The sequence below is a fragment of the Callorhinus ursinus genome, unplaced genomic scaffold, assembly GCF_003265705.2.
Source record: "Callorhinus ursinus isolate GAN/ISIS: 27379988/994484 unplaced genomic scaffold, GSC_fseal_2.0 scaffold54, whole genome shotgun sequence".
Lineage (NCBI taxonomy): Eukaryota > Metazoa > Chordata > Mammalia > Carnivora > Otariidae > Callorhinus > Callorhinus ursinus.
Genome location: NW_027397116.1, coordinates 4,244,245 through 4,268,621, shown reverse-complemented (window position 1 = coordinate 4,268,621; position 24,377 = coordinate 4,244,245). Strand labels below are relative to the sequence as shown.

The 24,377-nt window shown below is 38.6% G+C and overlaps 1 protein-coding gene and 1 non-coding gene across 6 annotated transcripts; both read left to right on the top strand.

Moving 5' to 3' along the window:
* Position 1: 1 nt before the first annotated feature.
* Positions 2-20,108, top strand: BROX (BRO1 domain and CAAX motif containing). 5 transcript variants are annotated; one of them, XM_025892151.2, is made up of 14 exons: positions 929-1,007; positions 1,611-1,674; positions 2,611-2,727; positions 5,378-5,484; positions 5,841-5,937; positions 9,243-9,338; positions 10,427-10,499; positions 11,993-12,098; positions 12,766-12,855; positions 14,334-14,419; positions 15,359-15,440; positions 15,757-15,907; positions 16,811-16,970; positions 17,653-20,108. In XM_025892151.2, the coding sequence occupies exons 3-14, from the start codon at positions 2,627-2,629 to the stop codon at positions 17,737-17,739; spliced, it is 1,236 nt and encodes a 411-aa protein (XP_025747936.1). In that variant the 5' UTR covers positions 929-1,007; positions 1,611-1,674; positions 2,611-2,626; the 3' UTR covers positions 17,740-20,108. The 5 variants fall into 5 exon arrangements, with proteins under 5 accessions (XP_025747933.1, XP_025747934.1, XP_025747935.1 ...); XM_025892148.2 differs by lacking the exons at positions 929-1,007; positions 1,611-1,674 and adding an exon at positions 2-417; XM_025892149.2 differs by lacking the exons at positions 929-1,007; positions 1,611-1,674 and adding an exon at positions 816-904.
* Positions 7,846-7,949, top strand: LOC112839294 (U6 spliceosomal RNA). Its single transcript, XR_003212168.1, has one exon. It is a non-coding gene; the product is annotated as a U6 spliceosomal RNA (small nuclear RNA).
* Positions 20,109-24,377: the final 4,269 nt, after the last annotated feature.

Here is a 24,377-nt window from a genome sequence, read left to right as displayed (position 1 = left end):
CCGAAGCCCCGCCCCGCGTTAGGTTGAAGCCGCCCCGCTCCCGCGAGGGCCGCCATCGCTATTGCGGCTTTCTTCCTGGGCTTGGGAGGCCCGGCCGCGTCCTCTCTTCCTCTCAGGAATAGAGACCGCAGCTCACGATTAAAGACTGGGTTAGAGTAGCTAGGACAGGGCTGAGGAACGGAGCGTTTCGAGGGGGCCGCGACACGCGGCGCCTCCGCCCCTAAGCGGCGCGTACTGCCGCCTCGGTAGCTGTCATGGCGGCCCGGGCCACGTGACCCCGGCTTGGCGCAGGCCTGGTTGCCCATTGCTCTGGTTCGGCAGCCCTGGCTCTCCGCCTCCCTCCCTTTCTCGTTTGTGGACTCGGACGTTCCCTTTCTTCCCTTAGGAGGACTGCTACACAGATTTCCGAGAAATCCGGTAAGTTTGTCATGAGAATGGGCGTTTCCCAGTAACACCCCTACCCCTGGCGTTATCCCGGAGTCCCAAGCGATAGGGTCACCGCCCCCCCTTTTACACGCGTTTTACAGTCTCCATAGACTCCCGGATAGTGTCCAAAAAAGTGTCCTTCTAATGCCTTGAAACAAACGAAAGAAAGAAAATGCGCGTTGGCCCCGCGAATCGATCGTATTTACAGCTAGACTCGCTGAATCCCCTTGCCCGCGTCTCCACTGGCAATCGGGGATCTTTTAAAAGCTAAATGGGGGTTTGTCCTGCCGTCGTCTGCCCGCCTCTCCCGGGTGGAAAGGATCGGCTTTCCACGAAAATGCCTGTTCAGATGAGGGGCTACTAGGCTTGGCGCCTGCGCAAGGCCGCCGCGCGCCGCCTCCCGGGGGTCGGAGCTCGGGAGGAAGAGGTTGGGTGGTAAACAGGAAGTCGGCTCTCCAGGCTCGGGGGTGGCTCCCAGGTAGGTTCGTGGGGGGCCCCTTTCACTAATCGGAGGCAGGGGAGGTGGCAGCTTCGATCAGACCGTTGTGCTGGTGGCTCTAAGGGCACCCTTGCAGCTGCGGGTGGGTGTGTCGCTGTTCTTTCCACCCTCCGAATTCCTGGAAACAGGAGTGGCAGGTCTCAGAAAGGGGCAAGATGGGGCCGGGGCGGAGAGTACAGTACTTACCTCTTCGTTCCTGAAGTCAGGATACACAGAACTGTGGACATTTTCATCCAGGAAGTGGAAATCCGCCTGAAAAGGGTATTGGTAGAAAATTTGCTGTCCCCAGAATCGAGTGTATGGTGTGCCATTATCTTTAGAAGGTTTGATTTATATGCACGTAGAGGCTGTATTAATTTACTTGTTATAAAGTTGGTTTACATGGATGTTTAGAAGATTATACATATTCTTAAAAGAACTTATTAAGTGTTTTGAGCCATAAGTGAACTTGCTCAATTGTCCATTGTGTATACAATGCATTGAGTAGCTGGTGCTCTCCCAAATCGGTTTTGTCGGAAATAGGTGAATATTTTAAGGGAGGTGCTCCAGGAGGTGTTTCTTACACGGTGCAGCCTACGGTTGTTGTTTCTTTCCCCAGTAAGAAAATTCGATCAACAACATTGTATAATGCCTTTAAGTTAATTAAACCTTATCAGGTTTTCTTGACTGATTTCCCGGAATCTAGTTGCCACATTTAAGTGTTCCGCTGGGCCTTCCTGTATTCGCATTCTCTACCCAAGGACTATTAGGCAAGTGACATGCTTTTTTTTTTTAAACCAAAAAGGAGTGGAACTTAATTTTTAAGATTGATTGTATTATTTGAGAGAGACTGTGTGCAGGAGGAGAGAGAGAATCCTAAACAGGTTCCATGTTCTGTGCAGAGCCCAACTCGGGGCTGGATCTTAGGATCCTGAGATCATGACCTGAGTGGAAACCAAGAGTAGTACACTTGAACCAGCTGAGCCACCCAGGCACCCTTAGGACTATTTTTTAAGTTGGCATTTCACTTAGATAATTTTTCAAGTATTTTGGGTTTATAGGATAGAAATTATTGATCAAGTATCATTTTTTTATTCATGAAAATTCTGATTTTTTATTACTGTTTTGTGGGAAGTATATTTATTAGAGAAACACATGCTGTAACCAGTTAATTGGCATCAGCAATACTGTGTTGGAAATATAGTTAATTTAAAACCTATTTATTTCAAGTAACCTTAGCAGTCTAAATAAGGGTCATTATTTGTACGTGTGTATGTCTCAGATATACACACACATATATAAATATACTTTAAAAATGTGTACATGTAGGGGCGCCTGGGTGGCTCAGTTGGTTAAGCGACTGCCTTCGGCTCGGGTCATGATCCAGGAGTCCCTGGATCAAGTCCCGCATCGGGCTCCCTGCTCGGCAGAGAGTCTGCTTCTCCCTTTGACCCTCCCCCCTCTCATGTGCTCTCTCTCTCTCATTCTCTCTGTCTCAAATTAAAAAAAAAAAAAAAAATCTTTAAAAAAAAAACCCAAATATGCCAAAAAAATGAATAAAAAAAAAATCTGGAACACTTCCAGCAATACTAAATATTTAAAAAAAAAATAAAAATGTATACATGTATCCTTAGTAAACTTAATTTTTATACTATTTACATTATTAAATTTTTTATTTTTTATACAATTTCTTTTGTTGTTTATAGGAAACAGCTGGAGAAAATGACACACTGGTTTCATAGGAACCCATTAAAAGCCACAGCTCCTGTCGCTTTTAACTACTATGGTGTAGCCGCTGGCCCTGCTGCTTCAAAAATTTGCAGGTTAGTTTTAGTCAAACTCAGAAAGTACTGATTGAGCCACTTTTGGATACAAGGTACTATTTTAGGTTTCATGGGCAATACAGAAGTATGTAACACCTTGTCCTACCCTTTGACTCCTTATAAACTTACAAATGACCTGTGAAGAGTGAAATAATAGATTATAAAGTTTGGCAGTCATCTAGGCTGCAGTCCTTAATTTTAGATCAGTGAGTCCCAGAGAGGCTAAAACAATCACAATAAGAGTTAAACTATATATTACAACAGTACAGGAGACTTCACAAAGCTGTATATGAATATTGTTAAGTTAGCCAGATAGTAAATTCATGGAGTTGTGAGCAGGGAGAGATCCCAATAATCTGGAATAGGCTTTAGAGTGTTCATATAGGAGAAAGGACTTGAGTTGGAGTTTAAATAAATTGTATGGCTCAGTTCAGGAGTTGGCAAACTGTCCTGCAGATTTGGCCCACTTCCTATTTTTATAAAGTTTTATTAGAACACAGCCATGTCACCTCACCCCATTTATTTATATATTGTCTCTGGCTGCCTTTGGCTGCTTTCCTCTATAACAGCAGAGTGGAGTAGTATCAGCAGAGACTTTATGAACCACAAAACCTAAAATATTTTTCAGGCTCTTTATGGAAAAGGTTTGCTGATTATTGATTTAGATTGTAAGAAGTGATAGAAGAAAACCATTTCTGTTAGGAAAACCTTTATTCTAGGGGTAGTGAGTAGAGCAGTTTGGAACAAGAGATGTATGCAAGAGATATTTCAAAAGAGGAGTCAACTGGTCAGGGTGTCTAATTTGCTCTGGGAAGTTGAAAAGGATTCAGTCTATATGAATAGTTGATTTAGATGATCAAGACCTTGATGGTACCAGTAATGGAAAATTGAGAGTGTTGCTGCTTTTTGTGGAAAGAAGTAATTGAAGCAAAAGATAGGAAAATTGGCTTATTTATCTAGATCAGAGGTCATCAGACTTTTTACTGTGGAGAGCTGAGTAGTAAACATTTTAAGCTTTGTGGGGCTATATACAGCTGCTGTTGCATATTCTTCTTTGTTCATTTTACAAAAACAAGCTGAGAGCTGTACAGAAATTACAGATTTGTTTGCTAACCCCTGATCTTAACACTCGTAGAGATTGGTCCCGGCTTAATTGTTATATCCGTAGCGTTGGGCAGGTCTCTTAACTTCTTTGGGTCTTATTATTCATTTATAAAATGAACAGCCTAAAATAGATATTTCTAAGGCATATTTTTTTCTGAAATTCTGTAGTTTTAAGGTGAATATAACTTTATACAGTTGGGTCGCAGATGATTGAGTGCCTACCCAGAAACAGCTAGCAAACTGTTTTAAGCCTAGAGTAGGCCTTAAGAATTCAGCTTTGCTTCTGGTCCGGGAATTACTCTTGCCTAGCTTCTAGTTAAATAACTCAACAATGACAAATTCATAAGGTAGCCCATCCCATTCTGGTCATCTGTATGTAATTGTTGGTATGTACTTTCTTGGAAATGAGCTTTCATGGAACTTGTACCAGTGAGTAAACATTTCCATTCAGACCATTTAAAATTAAATCTGCACTTTCTTCTAAACATCACTGCTGCATTATAGGCCTTGTAAATCTTAAAACATTTGAAATGTTAGTATTCTTTTATTCAGCAAAGTATGTGCTTTGTCCTCGGCATCTACAAAGTTCTGGATATACAGTCCCTAGTCTCTCGGTGCTAACAATTGAATTGTAGTCTTTCATTAGTCATTTATATGCAAGTGTCTTCAATCATTGTCCCTGCAATATGATTTCTGAACCCTCATTAAGCAAGTCACCTTCTGAAATTAGATGTGGAACTGGAACCCGGCCAAGGTAGAGCTGATGATGTAGATCTCAGATTGTATGTAAAGTTGTTAAGACCTCAAAAGAGAGAAAGGTGGAAAGCCAGAGACTAAACATTTTTAGGAACTTTTAGAGATCAGAGGAGATCCTGGAAGATTTAGTGTTAGTGGAATACAGGGTGAAGAGACTTTCAAGAAGGAAATGGTGGATCTGCAACATTTATTGCTGCAGAGAAGTAGAGGAGAATGGAGACCAGGGAGCAGTTTTAAAATGAGTAGTGGCCACATGTTCTCACACACTCTTGATGTGTATATTGAATTATAGGATGCAATTTAAAAATAGGGCTTCCTACTTAATAAGATATATTGATATAATGTCACGTTTTGAAATTTTAAGGAGATACTAAAACTGCATAAGCATGTTAAATTTCCATTTTGCAGAAAACTTTTATTGTGAACAGGTCTGTTTAATTTACTCATTCTTAATTTCTTTCTCCCATTTTACATGCTTGTGTTTATGTGATTTTTTTTAAATTGAAACTTGTTGTATATTTTTATTACACAATTGTATCCATGATTTGCCTCTTAGGTTGGGCTGAGTTTATTTTAGTACAACTTGTAAAACAGTTGTTATTAGAAATTTCACCTATCCCCAGTGTTAGTCCTAATTAAGTTTATTCCTGTATACTCTTAGTAATACCTTAGAGGAAGTGTATGGGTGTGCATTATTTTAAAGCTTTTTACAGTTGAAACTTTAAGCCACTTTTACATAGATTCATCATAATGCAGCTTACTTAGTTTTACTGTTTCTGTCTCATATAAGTGACTTGAGATCAACCAGAGCACGACTGCTTGAACTCTTCACTGATTTGAGCTGTAATCCAGAAATGATGAAGAATGCATCAGATTCCTATTTCTCACTTTTACAAGGTTAGTTATTTATGGGAACTTCAGAGTTTTTTAAAAAACAACTTTGCAGAAATTCACATTTAATTCTTAGACTTTACAAATTTGAATAGTTTAGCCTTCTAGTCTGTATTCTTTGATATACTTGAGTTTCAGAAACGTGAGAATGTCAGGATGGTATTGGTCCCTCTAACATTTTGAAAATTAAATGTGTACGTATTTCATACTATTACCTTAGAAGAAGGTGTGAAGTATAGAGGCGGGGAGAGGGGCTAGGAGTTTTCTTCAGGTGTCTGGTAAGTCATTATCTGAAAAAATTTTTAAACATAATACTTGATATTTCTTCTAAAACTGAAATGCTATGCTATACCTTTTTACAGGTTTCATAAATTCATTGGATGAATCTACCCAAGAAAGCAAGTTACGATATATTCAAAATTTCAAGTGGACTGATACATTACAAGGACAGGTTCCAAGGTAGGCAAGCTAACAGTACTAAACGGAAGCCATTTTTGTAACAATTTAGCCAGTGGTTAACCCATAGCCTCTGTTTTTGAAGAAATAAAATATAGATGTGGTCAGCATTTTCTCTTATCAGGTAATTAGTTAAAAACATTTGACCTAAACTCTTAATACATTCTGTTAAGTAAAAATATAATAATTTATTTCTCCTGGACCAAATCTATTTTTGAGATGGTCAATACAAATGTTAACCAGACTTGAACACTCTTGGCTTTATTAATTATACGCAAAGAACAGTTGGAAATTTAGAATCCAAATCTATCTTTTTGTCTTTGCCTGCCTTCAAGGAGAGCAAAAGTTTGCTTTTCACCTAGTTTTCTTTTATGATGGATAGTTCAGATGTCTTTGGTCAGTCTCTTTCTTTCTCTTTGTCCCCAGTTCCACCCCAGCTCCATACTCTTTTGAGCATAGTTTTATTTTCTTCCTAATTTCTTGTCACTGTTTCTGCTGTTTTAAAAAATTTCGCCTCCGAACTTTTCTTACCACTCACTTGAAACTAATCAGAAGAGGTCTAGTTACAACAGGAAACATCATAATGGTGCTGAACTTTTATTGAACTTTTTTTTTTTTTAAACACCATTGTATTACTTAAATGACCATGTATCCGGATCTCCATTTGCTGTAGAAAGTTGTATAAAGTCAGAAGGGAAGGAAGTGGAGCTTGCTGAGAGACCCAGGGCAGGCATTGCAGTGGAAGGAGTGTGGACTTTGGATTCCTACATATTCAGATGAAATCTCAGGTCTCTCTGTGAACACCTGCTTCAACTCTGGGTTGGGTTGGGGTTACAGATACAGGGCTTTTGTGAGGAACAAAATAGGCAGATTTATGGTAAGTGACTCAAATAATGCCAGGTGTATAGTAGATATTTAGTAAATTGTTAGTTTCTTTCCTTCCTTGGCAATATTGTATGTAGAATTCATAAATTTGGTAGGAAGTTGGGGACTATGGATTCTTTCCAAATTTTAATATTCTGGGATACTAAGGTTTTCCAAGTCCTCGTTTTATGTTTTTTTTTCTATTCTTTTTTCTTTTTCTTTTTTATGTGACCCCTTTGTACTTTATCTAAAATTAAGGAATGTTTTTCTTCAAAAAGATGTTTTTTAGAGTCAAACCTCTATCATTATGACATCACAAAACTTTGGCAAATTCTAAAGTGTTGTGTATTACATACATTTGGCACTTTTCCCACCATGCCAAATTTTGATTCCTTGTGACAGCTATTTTCAGCGAGTTTTATGAGACTGAAAAATCAGATGATGAAGGCCTTAAGGAATGATACCCGATATTCTCTACATCTGAGATTTTTAAGTTGCTTTATCTTTGATTGCTGTTTATTCAGTAGAAAGTGTGCTGTGAATATATCTGTTCTGAAAAATGTTTTTTCAACTATATACATTCTGACTACTAAGATGTGGTACAATAGAAATGGAGTGTTTGGGAACAAGGCAGACTGAAATAAATGAAGGCTGAAAAGGGAAACAGTTTTTCATGAGACTTTATATAAATTAGCAAAACTATCTTATTTAAAGGTAAACTTATAAATTAGATATGCCTACCAGATTACCAGATGTAATTCATTTGAAAGTTCTCAATTCTGAAAAGAATAAACTTTTTTTTTTTAAGATTTTATTTATTTTTCAGAGAGAGAGAGAGAGTGCTAGAGTGTATGCAGAAGCAGGGGGAGAAGGAGGCTGAGCAGGGAGCCCGATGCGAGCCTTGATCCCAGGACCCTGGGATCATGACCTGAGCCAAAGGCAGATGCTTAACTGACTTAGCCACCCAGGCATCCCAAGAATAAACTTTTAAACTATGCATTACAGCTTTTATCATTGGGGTAAAACTGTTTTTAAGAAGTTTGTTTAGTGCTTGCTTTGGCAGCACATACACTAAAATTGGAGTAGTATAGAGATTAGCATGGCCCCTTTGGCAGGCTGACACACAAATTTGTGAAGCATTCCATTAAAAAAATACATAACTCACATTTTTGTGTATTATAACATATTAAACAGGATAGTATGTAAGTTATTTTTGAATTGTGAATGTTTTATAACACCCCTCCTTTTTTTTAATCCAAGAAGTTTCCCTGTTTCCATTCCTTTTATGAGGCAGCAGTTATATAAAAAATACAGAGTGGAGGGGCACCTGGGTGGCTTAGTCAGTTAAGCATCCAGCTCTTGATTTTGGCTTAGGTTGTGATCTCAGGATCATGAGATCAAGCCCTGCATTGGGTTCCGTGCTCAGCAGGGAGTCTGCTTGAGATTCTCTCTCCCTCTTCCCTGCCCCTCCCCCCACAAATGCTTGTGCGCATGCACGTACCCTTTCTCTCAAATAAATAAATCTTTAAAAAACACAAAGTGGGACCATGATTCTAGTTTCTTCCCTTTGGGTAATTTTTCTGTATCTTAGTAGTATGTGTATAAAATAAGAATATTCTGTTTTCTTCATCACTTAAGATAAATGAGTAATGTATAAAAAAATTCAAGTTCTTATCAAAGCAGAAATGATTAAAAATTAGTATTACCTTATTTGCTAAATAAGCTGTTGTCATCCTCTTGGTGTCATATTTAGTAATAGAATCTGAAGGAAACAAATAAGATGTTTGTAAGACCTTTTTTCTTTGTGGTACACATAATGATTGGCTTGGCATTCAAAGTCTACCTGTTTCACCTCAGCTTGGCTTTTTGACCTCCATTTCTTTTTACAAACCGTGTGCTCCATCACACTAGTCGGGTCACTACTCTCAGAAAAAAATGTTTATGCATTTCTTGTGCTTTAACAGCATCATTCCCTTACCTGAAGGGGTAACCTTCTGCCTCCCCTCTAGCCATCTTTCAAGGTACAATTCAGAGACTTTCTCTACCATTAAACCTTCTTTAATCATTCTTGCCTGAAACAATCTCTCTTCTGAATTCCATTCTTTTTAAATTGGTATGAGAAACACCCACTCCAGCATCAACTGGGTACTTACTAAAAACATAGATTCTGGGCCCCTCCCAGACTTCGTGATTCTCTGGAGTTGAGTCTCCATAATTTGTATTTTTAAAGCTAGTCTTTGTACAGTAACCTTTGAAAACCTACTATTCTCCTGTTTACTATTATGGACCATTATTTTTAGTCATTAAACACAAGGACTGTTTTCTTCATTTTTCCAGTTAGCATATAGTTCTTTTATAATTTTGAGTTGGATGTACAGTGGGCTTCATATAGCAATGTCTCAATAATTGACAGTACTTAGTGACACTCATGTTTATAATTCTAGTGCCCAGCAGGATGCTGTTTTTGAATTAATTTCCATGGGATTTAATGTAGCTCTATGGTATACCAAATATGCTTCAAGACTGGCTGGAAAAGAAAAGTAAGTCTAAAGGGGAGTGTTGTATACGTATGTGTTATTTTTCAAATATATGGAGATTCATTATTAAAAAGTCTGGGCTATTGATAAAAAATACCACTTCTGTAAAGGGAAAGGTTGCCTCATAGTATTGGTATTTTAAGTATCGATTATGGAGCCCAGTGTTAAAAGGGAAAAAAAATTAATCTTGTCATGAAGAAGGTCTTTCTAAATAAAACCCCAAACCAAGAGAAGGAAAAAACAGAATATTTGACTGCATAAAAGTACCATAAACAAAGTTAAAAAACAAATGACAGATGGTCAAAAAAATTGCAATGCATGTGACAAATTGTTTTTATAATGGAAAGGAAAGGAAAAGACCAACAAATCATTTGAAAATAAGTGAAGGACATAAACAGGCAGTTCACAGAAAAAGAAATACAAAGATGTGAAAGATGTTTTGAAGGATTCAAGAACTGTTAAATGAAATAAGATGCAATTTTTATAATAGTAAAAATGGATGTTACCAATATGAAACTGGCAGCTACCAACTGTGGTGCATCTGACCATGCATATAATATGCAGCCATTTAAACATAAAGTTGAGGGGCGCCCAGCTGGCTCAGTCAGTGGAGCATGTGACTCTTGATCTTGGGTTGTGAGTTCGAGCCCCACATCAGGGGTAGAAATTACTCAAAAATAAAATATTAAAAAAATAAGTAAAATAAAGTTGAATTATATGTGCTGATGTAAAATTATCTCTAAAGTAATTAGGTGATTAAAACAAGAGTGTATATATGTGTTAAGTGTGTGCATGCATTAAGTGTAGAATATTTTGTGCTTGTTTGATGCACAGAAGATTATCTGGAAGGAACAGCAAGAAGCCTCTGACCCAACCTATAGACAGGGTCTCCCTTTTTTTCATTTATAGTGTCTTCTGTGGATAATTTTCATGTGCATTTGTTACTTTTTTAAGAGTCAGATTTTTTTTTTGAAGGGAGAAAACTACTGGTGAGAAATACAAATGACTAATTTGGTTTTATGATAACACATTAGTTGTTGGTTTTAGTACAAGAAACAGGATTCATCTCTGATGTAACCACTGTCTTTAAGCATAACAGAAGATGAAGCAAAAGAAGTCCATCGAAGCCTAAAAATTGCAGCGGGGATTTTTAAACATTTAAAGGTAAAATAATAATAATGATAAAATATATTCCTAATTCTTTAATTCTTGAATAATTTTTCTTTGGGGAATGATTCGGGAAGGAATTATTTCATTTTGTAAAAAGAACCTAGTATGGGTTGTTTTTCTTATGTTGAATACTTTATTGATGATTGCATCCAATTACGGAAGTTCAGATGTCTTCATTTTAGAAAATCGTCAGTGAATTTTACAATTAGAAAATTCAAGTTGTAATTCACTGGTTATTTTTGTGTCCCTTTGGTAAAGATAGAAAACAAAGCACGAAAATTGACGGTTCTTACCATTTCTCATTGCGGTCTGTGGCAGTTGCCAGGATGAATCATGATTCTGCAAAACTGAACTTCTGAGGGTATTCTCTGTATCTCCATGAAAAGGCTAGAGGGGCAGTCAGTACGCAGTAATTATATTAAATCTCCAGTGATGGAAATTAGGAGAAGGACTGATGTATATAGCAATCAGGATTACCCCCACCTCATCTTTATTAAACCGCTATTTACTAAACACCTTCCAGAGGCCAATAATAGGTTTTCTCATGATAAAATAAGATGCTTTTACAGTGATTAAAAACCTACGATCCTGAGTTACCTATAGAATTACAGACCTCTTTCTACTTCTATAGTTATTAATATAAATGAATAATTCTAGCTGTCATGCAAAAGAGAACTTTGGTTACTGTTTCAATTAAACATTTTCTTTTTTTAAAGATTTTATTTATTTGACAGAGAGAGACACAGCAAGAGAGGGAACACAAGCAGCGGGAGTGGGAGAGGGAGAAGCAGGCTTCCTGCCCAACAGGGAGCTCGATGTGGGGCTCGATCATGACCTGAGCCGAAGGCAGGCGCTTAACGACTGAGCCACCCAGGCGCCCCCAGTTAAACATTTTCTAAGATGAAAATATAACTTGCATATCTAAGCTATCTATTTTGACCTAAGTTTTGCAGACACATATGAGAAGCTTTAAAAAGTTTTAGTATACAGGAGCTTTTGTTCTCTAAAAGCTTAATATTGCTCCTTTTTACACAAATTTTGGTGCCCTGAATTATTTTTAAGATTTTTTTAAGACTTTTTTTTAAAAGATTTTATTATCTTTAATTTTAATTTTATTTATTTATTTATTTTGGGTGGGGGAGGAGAGGGGAAGGACAGAGGGAGAGAGAAACCCAAGCAGACTCCATGCTGGGCCACGGAACCTGATGGGGGGCTTGATCTCAGGACTCTGAGATCAGAACCAGAGCTGAAATCAAGAGTCATACACTTAACTGATTGCACCACCCAGGAACCCCAAGATTTTATATCCAAGGTGGGGCTTGAACTCATAACCCTGAGATCAAGAGGAACATGCTCTACTGGCTGAGCCAGCCAGGCGCCCCCTGAATTTCTGATAAATCCCCAAATTGAATGTCTCTTCCATTTTGTTCATCTCTAACAACTGGGTTGAAATAAAATGTGGCTTCTTTGTTGTTTTTCTTTCTCAGGAAAGTCATATCCCAAAGCTTATTACACCTGCAGAAAAAGGGAGGGACTTGGAGGCGCGACTACTAGAAGCTTATGTTGTCCAGTGTCAGGCTGAAGCTCAAGAAGGTATCCTAAATATTGTAAGATTTTTTTTTAAGAAATTTTTCTTGGCATCTAATTTTTTTTTTTTTAATCAGAATTAGCTGGATTTGAGTCTCACATTTGAGAGATTTATAGTGAGGAACAACTTCACCTTCAGCATTTGCCTTCATGGATAGTTTAGCAGGAAGAGGCCTTGCAGTTTAAAAAGGATTTTGATGTCATGCCCTTTCTGACAACATCAGATTAATTCTGTAATTCGTCTTTTCCCTCTACCTTGCTCTTTCCTTTTCTTCTTGCACTCTTCGGCTTGCCTTTAAATCTTCACCTTTCAGTGGCAGGAAATAAAGGAAGACTCCAGTAAACCCAATAAAGAAACTTTGTAGGCTTTTTGTTTTTCTTTATTTTAAATTCCAGTGCCCTGGAAGTGTTTGTTGTCCTCTGACATGCTGTTTTGTAGTAGTAATTTTTTGTGATTAGCTAGTAATTGGCTAGTGACTTAAACAATATCAGAATCAGCAAGCTCAGTGTTTTTGGTTTATGTTTGCATTTTCTGTAAGTTAACTTTTCATGTTAAAATTCTTAACAAACTATTAAAATTCCAAATAGATTGTTGGGCTGTCTTTTGCTGTTATAGTTAATTTAATGCAAGTAAACTTAATTACACATTCACTTTATTGTGCTTTGGTTACAGTAACAATTGCTCGAGCAATTGAACTGAAACATGCTCCTGGACTAATTGCTGCACTGGCCTATGAAACTGCCAACTTCTATCAAAAAGCTGGTAAGTTTGTAATTCTTTTGTTATATTTGTAGTCTTTAGATTTTCAGATTAAACTCTTGGCTTAACCGGGAACAAGCAAAACAAGTAGATTCTCAGATTATTTCATTTGCAAAACTGGAATAATACCTGTGTTATTATCTTGTTTCAAAGAATGAGAACTGTTAACGCGCTACATAACTTCAAACGGAAAGGACACAGCAATCCTTCTTAACCAGTTATATGTAATAATTATACAGGTATTTTAGTTTTGAAGTTTTTTTGATCTTAATAATAACCTTACAGTTGCTGTCATTAAAGAAACAACTCCAGAGACTTAGCTAACCTGTAATTTAACTGTGAGCAGGTGTGAAGTTGGGACTAGAGCTCAGGTCTTCTCATTAGCCTGTTACTCTTTTCATTCACTTATTTAGGAAACAAGCATTTGTTTCTATTTATGGGATGATTACTATTTTAGTTGCTAGCTGTACAAAGATCAGTAGAACAGATTCACAGTCTGGTGAAAGAAACAAACACATAGCCACGTTATTATAGCACAAAATAAGATGTTATTACAGCAGTGTAATAAAAACCAAAAGGATCTGGGGATGCTAGAGGAGACTGTCTAGGGGAAGGTGGCATTTGAGCCTGACTTTGAAACATAAACAGAAGTTCTAAGTTTGCTAGGAAGCTTTACCATATGGGAAGAGTAGAATATTCTGTAGTACATACAGAGAGAAGAAATAATTTAGCACATTCTGGGACCTTTAAACAGATGCCTTAGCTGAAACACAGGGTGAGTGATAGGAGAAAAGGTTAGGAAAGTATGCATGTGTGAGATCCTGAATTGGTTTGAAAGCCTATCTAAGAAGTTTGGTTTTTATTCTGTAGATAATTGAAGCAAATCTGACTGATTGGATTTAAATTTAAGAAAGGTCTCTTAATTGTAAGATGAGAAATGGGCTTGCTAGGTGAAGGACTACTAGGCTGACTCCACAGGTGACTATAGTCTGTGGAGGAAGTGATGGAAGCATTGACAAAGACGCTGAAGTGGGGAGTGGAAGGGAAATGAATTAGAGAGAAGTTGGCAGGATGTGAATGAGTGTGTTAGGCAAGATTCAGTGCTGCAGTGATGGACCAGTAAGGAGAGTGTCCGTGTTCCTGACTTGGGTGACCACACTACGCATTGCTATGTTTTTTAATTTTAAGAAAACAGTATAATAGTATGTAATTTGTATTTATCTTGAAGTTCTGTTTTTATCATTATCTTAAACTTGTTACATTAACCATCAAAAGATGTGCCATGGTATTTAAACAGTTTTATTATGTAGTTAAAATATTATGGGAAAATCACTTTAAAGCAAAGTTTTTTTGGAAAATGTGTAAATGCTTGAGTTTTAGACTTGAATGGCATTCTGCCTTTAGCATCTGAACACATGATCTAAAAGTCTTCTAGTGAATCAGGGTGAAATTATATTTTGCTTTTTAAAATGTAACTTTAGATCATACTTTATCCAGTTTGGAGCCTGCGTATTCTGCTAAATGGAGAAAATATCTTCACTTGAAAATGTGTTTCTACACAGCTTATGTAAGTATTTATAACCTGAAAAACAATGTAAATTACTGTCTTTCCAGCCCCTTCTGTGCTAGGTCTGTCATCTTGTCAGACTAGCATTTTACAAATAACAGACAGCTCTCAGTAACTGTTCACGGACAGTGCAGCCATTGTGAGCTGAAGTGGGAGGAAGGACATGATGTAGAATTGTAGAACTGGGTTATAGCAGTGGAATTTTTATTTGAGCGAAACCCACTTTTAATCTGGAACCTTCTGCCTACTTAATGAGAATTCTCTCCTTTCATCTTGTACGTTGAAGAAGGTATTTACTGATTCTGATCTTAAGGCATTACACCCAGTATGTCCCCTGGATCTGTGCAGAACCATTAGTAAGCACTCTTTGAGAAGTTACTTATCAGTCTCTTACACCCACCAACAAACTTGTTTGTTGGTTAGAATGTCATGTGAGAGATAATCAAACACCGTTTTTGGATCCAGGTTGATCATTTTATTCCTTATACCTTAAAAGTCTGTTTTCAAGCATTTGTAGTCCTGCATTTGATATAGACATTTAAAGAATGAGCATGTCCTACTACAGGCTGATAACATGTCTCTTGACAACTGTTTAGTCATTAACCTTAGAATCCTCTTTCCCTATCCCTCTGCATTAGCACCGCAATTTCCTTCCTTTATCTGCTGTGCCCAAATTGTAAAAACAGATTTCATTATTCAGAAATACTTTTTGCTGTCAGCCCATAGTTAGAAGGTTAGTGTGGCTCAAAACCTTGACATAATCCCACTTTTTATACCAGCAGAGATTGGGGGGAAGCTTATTGAAGGAAAGAAGTGTAAGGGGTTGCATTGATACTTCTAACAGTGGACAGAGGCACTCATTCATCTGATGCGTATGTAAAATGATAGCAGAAAGCATCATTTGCGGAGAGAATGAATAAAAATTTGTTTCTTTATCAGGCTTACTGTTATCATGGTCAGACTTTGTTGGCTAGTGATAAATGTGGTGAAGCAATCAGGTCTCTCCAAGAAGCAGAAAAATGTAAGTATTCCTGCCAGAATATTAACTCCTTTTTAAAAAACAAATGTTTTATCATAAAAGGAAATAAGCAGTTAAAAGAGATTTTGGCTGAGTTCATGAAAGAGAATGGGACCAAGCGAGGGAATTGGACAGAGAGAAACAAAGTTTTAAAAGCCAAAAAACCTGTAGAAAATACCCCCTTTCCCCTCACACTATTACTGATATTACTGTCCTACTAGGTAAGGAGCAGAAAAGTTCCTATCATCTCTGATTCAAAGCCTTTTTAGTATAGTCAATAATTATAATCAAATGATTTTTATATCCCTTTCACATGCAGTTTATGCAAAGGCAGAGGCATTGTGCAAAGAATATGGAGAAACCAAAGGACCTGGACCAACGGTCAAACCTTCAGGACACTTATTCTTTAGGAAACTTGGAAATCTTGTGAAGAATACCCTAGAGAAATGTCAGAGAGAAAATGGATTTATGTGGGTACATCTTGGTATTATTTTAGTAATATTAGTATAGCATATGTATTTGTAATTATAATGTTTAAATATTTATATTGTGTCAGTAATCTCACAGTTTCTGTTAGTCTCTACCCCCACAGATTTTATGTCAGATTGCATTTTAAGTTTAACTCTAATTTTGTCTTTAAATTGGTAATAAAGTTCCCTTGTGTTGGACCTGACTTCATTCTGCTTCTGATGATGATCTATAAAAGCAGATTTTAAAATTAAATATAAGTTATTAACATATAGCTCACTTATAGTGTCTTAATTTTCTCTTAACTTTGCCTCCCTGCTATTTCTTCCCCATATGTTATATATAGCTCCTCTGCTCCCTTTGCATATTCATCTCACTCTGGTTGCACCTGCCTATAAAGCTGGGAAATGGATTTTCTGTCAGTCCTGCCTAGTCCTATCAAACAGTTTTCCATTGTTAAGTCAGCATTATTCAAACTGTAGATCACCACCTGTGTGGGTTGGGAGAATCAATTTTGTCCCCGCTTTTATCTCTTTACGTTCTTCCCCTTATATTCTGCATCTGGTCACACTGAGCCCTTTTACTTGCTTAAACATGCCTAGTATAACTTCCATCACTTCTTTTGGAAAGCATTTCTGAAGCACCCCCGCCCCCCCAACATTGGGGTTAATTGCCCCTCTTTCGTGTTCTCATGGGATACAACATCTGTTATAGCTTCAGTTACGATGCATTGTTGTTGACAAGTTTTCCTGTTTCGTCTACTCATACAAGCTGCATGAGGCAGGAAAATCTTGTCTGTCTTATTCATCATTAAATTGTCTTTCTCTCTCACAGGGCCTTGAACATAGTAGACGCTCAAGTAGTTGATGAATGAAATGAATTGCTTTTTAAATTGCTTTTTGCAGTTACTTTCAAAAAATTCCAACAGAAGCTCCACAACTGGAACTCAAAGCAAATTATGGTCTTGTAGAGCCTGTACCTTTTGAATTTCCTCCTACAAGTGTGCACTGGACACCAGACACACTGGCCGCATTTGATCTCACCAAAAGACCCAAGGATGACAGTGTACGAGATTGGCTTTTTTCCATTTGTTCACAAAAGTTCAAAAAGAGAATTCAGAATTAGCATTTTGATATTTTTCTCTAAGTAGTTACATATGTTTGTCTAAACAAATTAGCTAACTGCAGTGTTTGGTGTAAGGTGTGTTGTTGAACTCTCTCAGAGATAAGATCTCTAGGCCTTAATTATCTTCTCATTTCCTACATAATTGAGGTTGTTTTCGAACACATGATCTTGCCTTTCTGTAGTTTATCAGAGACGCTTTTAAGAGGAATGTGGGAGAAGAGGTCTAAAACATGCAGATGGCTTGTCCATGTCTGTATTGTTATAGCAATACTTTGTATTTGATTTAGCATATTGCAGGGTATTTGAAGATTTGATCTAATTTCAACATTCCATGAAATCATCCAGGGGTAAAATAAGACTGCTTTTATTCATTTATATCTAAGTACGTCTAGGTGTACTAAATCAAATAGTAGATTAAGTGGAAAATTTGAGGCTTGACTGCCAAAAGAGGAGGGGTCTGAAAAAAAGGGAGTGGGAATTAATTTCCAGCCATAGCTCCTTCCTTGAAGTGTTTTTATGTAATTTCATCTCTTAAAAGTCTAAGGTGGAAAAGATCTAGTGTTTGTTTTCCAAATATTAGTTTATAGTTAACAGTTAACACTGTGTTTCTCTTTCTCCATAGACCAAACCCAAACCCGAAGAAGTGGTGAAACCTGTGAAAGAACCAGATATCAAACCTCAGAAGGACACGGGGTGCTACATCTCCTAAAGTACATCAATAAAATGTGCACTTTGAATTTCTCTACTAGTAGATAAGATAAACCATGGAACTTCAGTTCGTATTTCTTGAAATGTTTCCTCTGAAGCCTGTAGAATGATTTAGTACATTCAGAGGGAATCTGCCTTCAGTTTATTTGTTCTTGATTTTTACTATGGTAGAGAAGTTTCATGCTTTGTTTCCAGACTCCATTTTAATCAGGACAACATGTAGAAGATTTTATTGTGCCTCTGAAGGGCATGTTTGGTTGTTGGTTTTTGTTCTGAACTCTGGGTAGTAATAAGTTTCCGGTTACTATATTATAGTGGTTTCAGGTATGTTTTTCTATCTTCACAAACAAAAAGGTTTATTTTCCTTTCTCTTATTTGATGCCAGAAGAATGACAGGAGTTGGATTTTAACTGAGAGGCTTTCCCCCTCACTGTTACGTTCTCACACAGACTTGTTATGTTCTGGGTCTATTACCTTTTCTGGTAGAAAAGTCATTTATAGTTTAAGATCAGAAAATCTTCATACCAAATCCCTTACATATGTAAGAAGCTATAATTTGTTCAGAAATCAGTGTTTATAGGTATTTTGAGACCATTTAAGAACTTTTAAGAACTTACCCCAGCGGTGCCTGGCTGGCTCAGTGCGGGGAGCGACTCTTGATCTTGGGGTTCTGACTTCAAGCCCCATGTTGGACATAGAGATAACTTAAGTAAATAAATAAATCCTTAAAAAAAAAAAAAAGCACATACTCCTGTTCTGGTAGCCTCGCACTTTATTTCAATCTCAATAAACCTACAGTGATTTTTACAAGTACCTTTCCTGATGGGTTGTTTTACTTAGAGGACAGAACTTGATGACAGCTCTTAATGAACACAGAATGAAAATGTTTTTGTAGAAGTGAGATATTGCGTGATGTAAAGAAGAAACTTTAAACCTAAACGAGATAGGTTGTCCTGAATTACACTAGTAACTCTACATTTTGGTGACAGAAGTTACGGTAAAATGCCTTTGTTACCTGACTTCAGTGTGCATTGTTACTGTATGGTTTTCTAATACACACGTCCTATCCAAATTGTATTGCTTTAGGCCAAAGGCCATAACAAAAACTTAAAGAGCAAACATACAGTATGATCTTAAAAATAGCTCATAATACTTGAAACAGTTAGTTTAGCGTATACACAAACCTGGGAAATAAATAGTGGATGCATAATACTTTAACAAAAGTCACACATCTGTAGGCTTATCTTTTGATTATTCTTCTGGGAAAAATTAGCTAATTTTTCATCATAAATGACAGATTGGTTCACTTAATAGAAATAATAGTAGTGTATATTGGGAGCTTACTGTGTGCCAGGCCCTCTGCTGAACACTTACATAGATAAACCATTGAATCCACACAGCAACCCTGTGACAAATAAGTAAAATCTGCATAAGGTGTTGAAATAGTAATAAACATTTCATTATGAAGAATAAATAGGGGCACCTGGAACATATGACTCTCGACGTTGGGGTTGTAAGTTCGAGCCCCACGTTGGGTGTAGAGATTACTAAAAAAATTGAAAAGAAATAGATTATGCCTATCTGAATCAATGTTGTGTCCAAATAAATGATTACTTAGATCATAGTTTTTACTCTTGAAAATACATAGAATAAGGGTTTTTTTTTTAAATATGTGGAAATGCTAATTACCCCTTGCTATATAACATTTAATATTTGAAGCTGCAGATTCTAATAAGTGGAATAATAACCGGACAGACATTTAATTTTATTTTGCTGTGTGTAGAAAAAATATTTCAATTAAATTTCACTGTATTTTGTGTGCTACTACAAAATCATTGGTTTGCTGTATGCCATTTACTGACAAAACTTTAAACAGTACTTGATGCCAGCTTGTTGCTCTTGGCCTACAGGACCTGTTTGTCGTTGGGTACTAGTGCTTATTAACCTAGTTAACTCAATTTTCACATTAACATTTTTGTGAATCATACTACCATATATGGAATGAAAACACGTCATACGGTCAGTGCTTCTGTAAAATGCAAGAAATACTGGTATTACTTTAAATCAGTAATTGGCAACTTCGACATGAGTAATAAATAGCGTGTTGACTCAGCATAAGTGACGCATTGTGACTAGAATCCCCCATTCTTCATTATATTCTTTAAAATGGTGTTGGAAATTTTTGGAAGTTAACAGATGTAAAGCAGTTGCATGAAGGCTGTAGAGGGACGTAACTTTGTGTTAACTGTGCATTGCATACATTTCATTCTTAGTTTAAACTGGATAATGACAGCTAACATACTCGGCAAAAGTATTGTTTGTATAATGAATTATCTTTTTATTTATGAAAATAAAAGTAATTTTACCTAACAGTTTCATTGGGATTTTGTTTTTTGACAAATATTTTTACATTTATTAAACCAGTAACCATTAATACGACACAAAAACCCTAACTCTTCACAGTAACGTTTTCAGATGACAGACACGTGCATCAGTGGCTTCACGCCACAGGAGTTCATTAAATATCCAACACTCCTCCACCTACTTGGTTCCTATTTATGTTTATCGGTACTTGTCACCTCTGAATCTCAAAGTAGGAGTTCACTTCGCCTGTATCTACCTTACTCTTCACATTGGATGTGGTGTGTTCTGTGGGAAGCTGGGCTAGAGAGCCAGTCCTTGTGGTTGAGCAGCAGTGCTCTGTACAATACTCTGTGCTTTGGAAACTTGAGTTGGCATTTTCAGTGCCATATAAATTTACTGAGACATAAAACCCCATTCAGAAATCTTTCCTTACTTTCCAGAGTGTGCTTTAGAAAATAACACATTATTTATCTCTTAATATGTGTATAAAAATAGATTTTTGGGGTGCCTGGGTGGCTCAGTTAAGTTAGTCTGCCATCTGCTCAGGTTGTGATCCCAGGGTCCTGGGGTCTGAATCGAGTCCTGTGTCAGGCTCCCTGTTCAGTGGGGAGTCTACTTCTCCCTCTCTGTCTGCCACACTCCCTGCTCAGTGAGGAATCTACTTCTCCCTACTCCCTCCATTGTGCTCTCTCTCTCAAATCTTAAAAAAAAAAAACTTGCAATGTCATTTGGGTTACCATAATTTTGTGTCTGAAGACTTGATATTTTAGCAATTTGCTTAGAATTTACATTTTATTTTTAAAGATTTTATTTATTTATTAGAGCACAAGTAGGGGAGAGGGGCAGAGGGAGAAGGAGAAGCAGACTCCCCATTGAGGACAGAGCCCCATGGGGAGCGCAATCCCAGGACCTTGAGATCATGACCCGAGCCAAAGGCAGACGCTTAACCGACTGAGCCACCCAGGCACCCCTACATCTTTAATTTTAAACATGTTTTAGTGGTAAACTAAAGGGACTAAATTAAGGGGAGCCTACTCTGAATTATAAAACAAAACCACTTATCCAAAAGGCCAGAGCTATGCAATTCAATATATCTAAAGCCTTTGATATGCTTGAGGTAGGTGTGAGTTCATATTGTCATTCAGGTGCTCCCTAGAGAAAATGTTCACCGGTGGCCTGAGTTTCATTCTCTAAAAAAAAAAAATTTAAGTTTTGCTTATTTATGTAATCCCTACACCCACGCAACATGGGGCTCAAGTTACCCCGGCCAGGCACCCCTTGGGTTTTACTCTCTAAAGCTTCTCAAGTAGTTTCCCTCAAGCTACTGATCTCAGCCAACTCAGCCTCTCAGTTGGGCAGAGCGTGAGGTGGCTGGAGCTCCCAGGCTGGTCACCTCCAGAATTTCAGAGAATTTCTTACATCATCTGTCATGACATAGAAAAAGTTAAGAAATGCCCTCAGTAATGTCACTCTATCCACAGTGGTTGGGTGCATGTACACAGTTCAATCCTGAAAATAAAGATACAAAAATCCTGCCAGGGAATGTTCTGTCAGCAGTTCTCACCAGGAGCCGTGGTTGGCTGGTCCACGTGTTCATCTTTCCTCAGTCCCCACAACTCCTCGCTCAGCCCTGCCCACTCCCCCTCTAGGGTAAGTCGCCGACTGGAGCCAGCCATTTTCCTGACGAGAAATGGCAGGTGGACACTGGTAGCCAATCCTGCTCGGCCAGGTGGGGCTTGGGCTGTCCAGGCCTGCATTTGGCAGAGGCTCGACCTTTAGACCCCCACCCTGGGGAAGAGGGGAAGGCGGAAGCTGGGAGTACCTGCCTGACCCAGTTAGCTCCTGCGGAACCAACTACCCGTGCTGCTGCTTTGCCCCATTTGAACCTGGTTCATTTGAAGGGGAGGGGGTGGGGGGATGGGTTAGCCTGCTGATGGGTGTTAAAGAGGGCACATTCTGCGTGGAGCACTGGGTGTTATGCACAAACAATGAATCATGGAGCACTACATCAAAAACTAATGATGCGGGCGCCTGGGTGGCTCAGTTGGTTTACTGCCTTCGGCTCAGGTCATGATCCTGGAGTCCCTGGATCGAGTCCCGCATCGGCTCCCTGCTCGGCAGTGAGTCTGCTTCTCCCTCTGACCCTCCCCCGTCTCATGCTCTCTCTATCTCATTCTCTCTCAAATAAATGAATAAATAAAATCTTTAAAAAAAAAACTATGTATGGTGATTAACATAACAATAAAAAATTAAAAATATATATATACAAAAAAAGGAAACATGCCTTAATTAATGAAAACTGAAAGAACTCTGGGAAATTTTCAGTATGATATCTTCCTGAAGTTAAATGCCGAGATGTGGAACTAGTGTGTTATTTTGTTGGGACGGATTACAGTGCTGTGTTCCAGTGAAGGAGATAGGGAAATGATTAATGTGTAAACGTAATGAGAAAAATATTAAAAGGCAGCCATTTTGGCATCAGAAATAAAGCCAATTACAAGTCTGTTCTCTCCTTTTTTTCCCCAATCTATTACCTAATCCCTACCCCCACCACCCGTTCAAATGATCTAAACATATGGTTCATTGATTAAACAAATACTGAGTTCCAGCCACGTTTCTGTAGGGACGGGAGATGGAGCAGGAAGCACACAGGTAAAGCCCCTCCCACGCTGGCCGGAGGACGGGCTGGGGGGAAGGGGAGAGGGAGAAAAGTGACATACAGGGTATGTTCAATAATGGTAAGGGCTAAGGAGACACAATAGTGAGCAAGACTGTTGAGGGGTGGTGACCGTGGCGAGGGTGAAGGGAACGGGAAGGGGCCTCCAGAGACAGAGGAGCTCGGAGCAGACCATTTGCATTAAAACCTTGAAAGAGGCGAAATCTGAGGGAGGAAAGACTAGTCGGAGAACTGCAGGTTCAAGGTCCCAGCCTGGAGTCCGTGTTCAGGGAAGGACAGTGTAAAGGCCAGTGTGTGGAAGCGGGATGAGTGAAGGGGAGAGCAGCACAAAATGAGATCAGACAAGGATTGAGGGGGCAGATCTACAGCCCTGCAGGCTCTTGTAAGGACTTGGGCTTTTCCCCTAGGTGCCCTGCGAACCCCCTGGACGGTTCTAAGCAGAGGAGTGACGGGAACTGATTTAAAGATCCAACAACCTTGGCTGCCTTCTAAGTATAGAGTGTAGGGGGCCAGTTAGGAGCCACTGCAAGAATCCAGGTGACAGATGATGGCTCAGACCAACGTGGAGTGGTGGTATGAGGATTCCAGAAATATCCAAGAGGATTTCCTGATGGACCTACCGGGAAGTGTGATTAAATAAGAAGAATCAAGAACGACTCCAAAGTTTCTGATCTGAACAACCAGAAGAATAGAATTGCCATTTATTGAAATGGAAAGACTCCCAGAGGAGGAGATAGGAGTGTGTGTCTAGGGGAGGGGTGTGCAGGAAGGAGAGTGCACTGGAAGTGTGAGCAAAGGTTTAGGTATGTCAGGGCTGAGAGGTCTATTAGACATCCAAGGAGCGGTGTTGAGTAGAAAGGAGGATCTATGAATCTGAGTCTGACCTGAGATCCAGGTCAGACTTTCTGACCTGGAGATAACACTGTTGGTTATAAATTTGTGTGTAGATAGTACTTAAAGCCACAGGGCCATGGGGCACCTGGGTGGCTCAGTCGGTTAAGCAGCTGCCTTCAGCTCAGGTCATGATCCCAGGGTCCTGGAATCAAGCCCCGCATCGGGCTCCCTGCTCAGTGGGGAGCCTGCTTCTCCTTCCCCCTCTCCCTCTGCCTGCCTCTCTGCCTACTTGTTCTATCTCTCTGTCAAGTAAATAAATAAAAAATCTTAAAAAAAAACCCCACATAGGGCCAAATAAGATCATCAATGAATAGATAAAAACAGAAGAGATCCAATCACTGAGCCCCAAGGTACTGCAATACTGAAAGGTTAGGGAGATTATATGGTCTGTTAATTATATACTTAGGCACAATCTTTGATAAACTGGATTTGGGGTTTTTAAGAAACAAAAAGTAGAGGTGCTCATAAGAAATAAATGGAGATAAAAAGCATGTTGTAGGGAGTATTTGGTCTTCTGAAAGATCACTTGCAAAACATACATGTCTACATACATGGTGTGAAGTTGGTGGTGCTCCCAAGGGTTTTGTAAATAAAAATTAGATTCCGGGGGTACCTGGGTGGCTCAGTCAGTTAAGCATCTGCCTTCGGCTTAGGTCATGATCTCAGGGTCCTGGGATCAAGCCCCCCCCCCCCCCCCCCCCCCC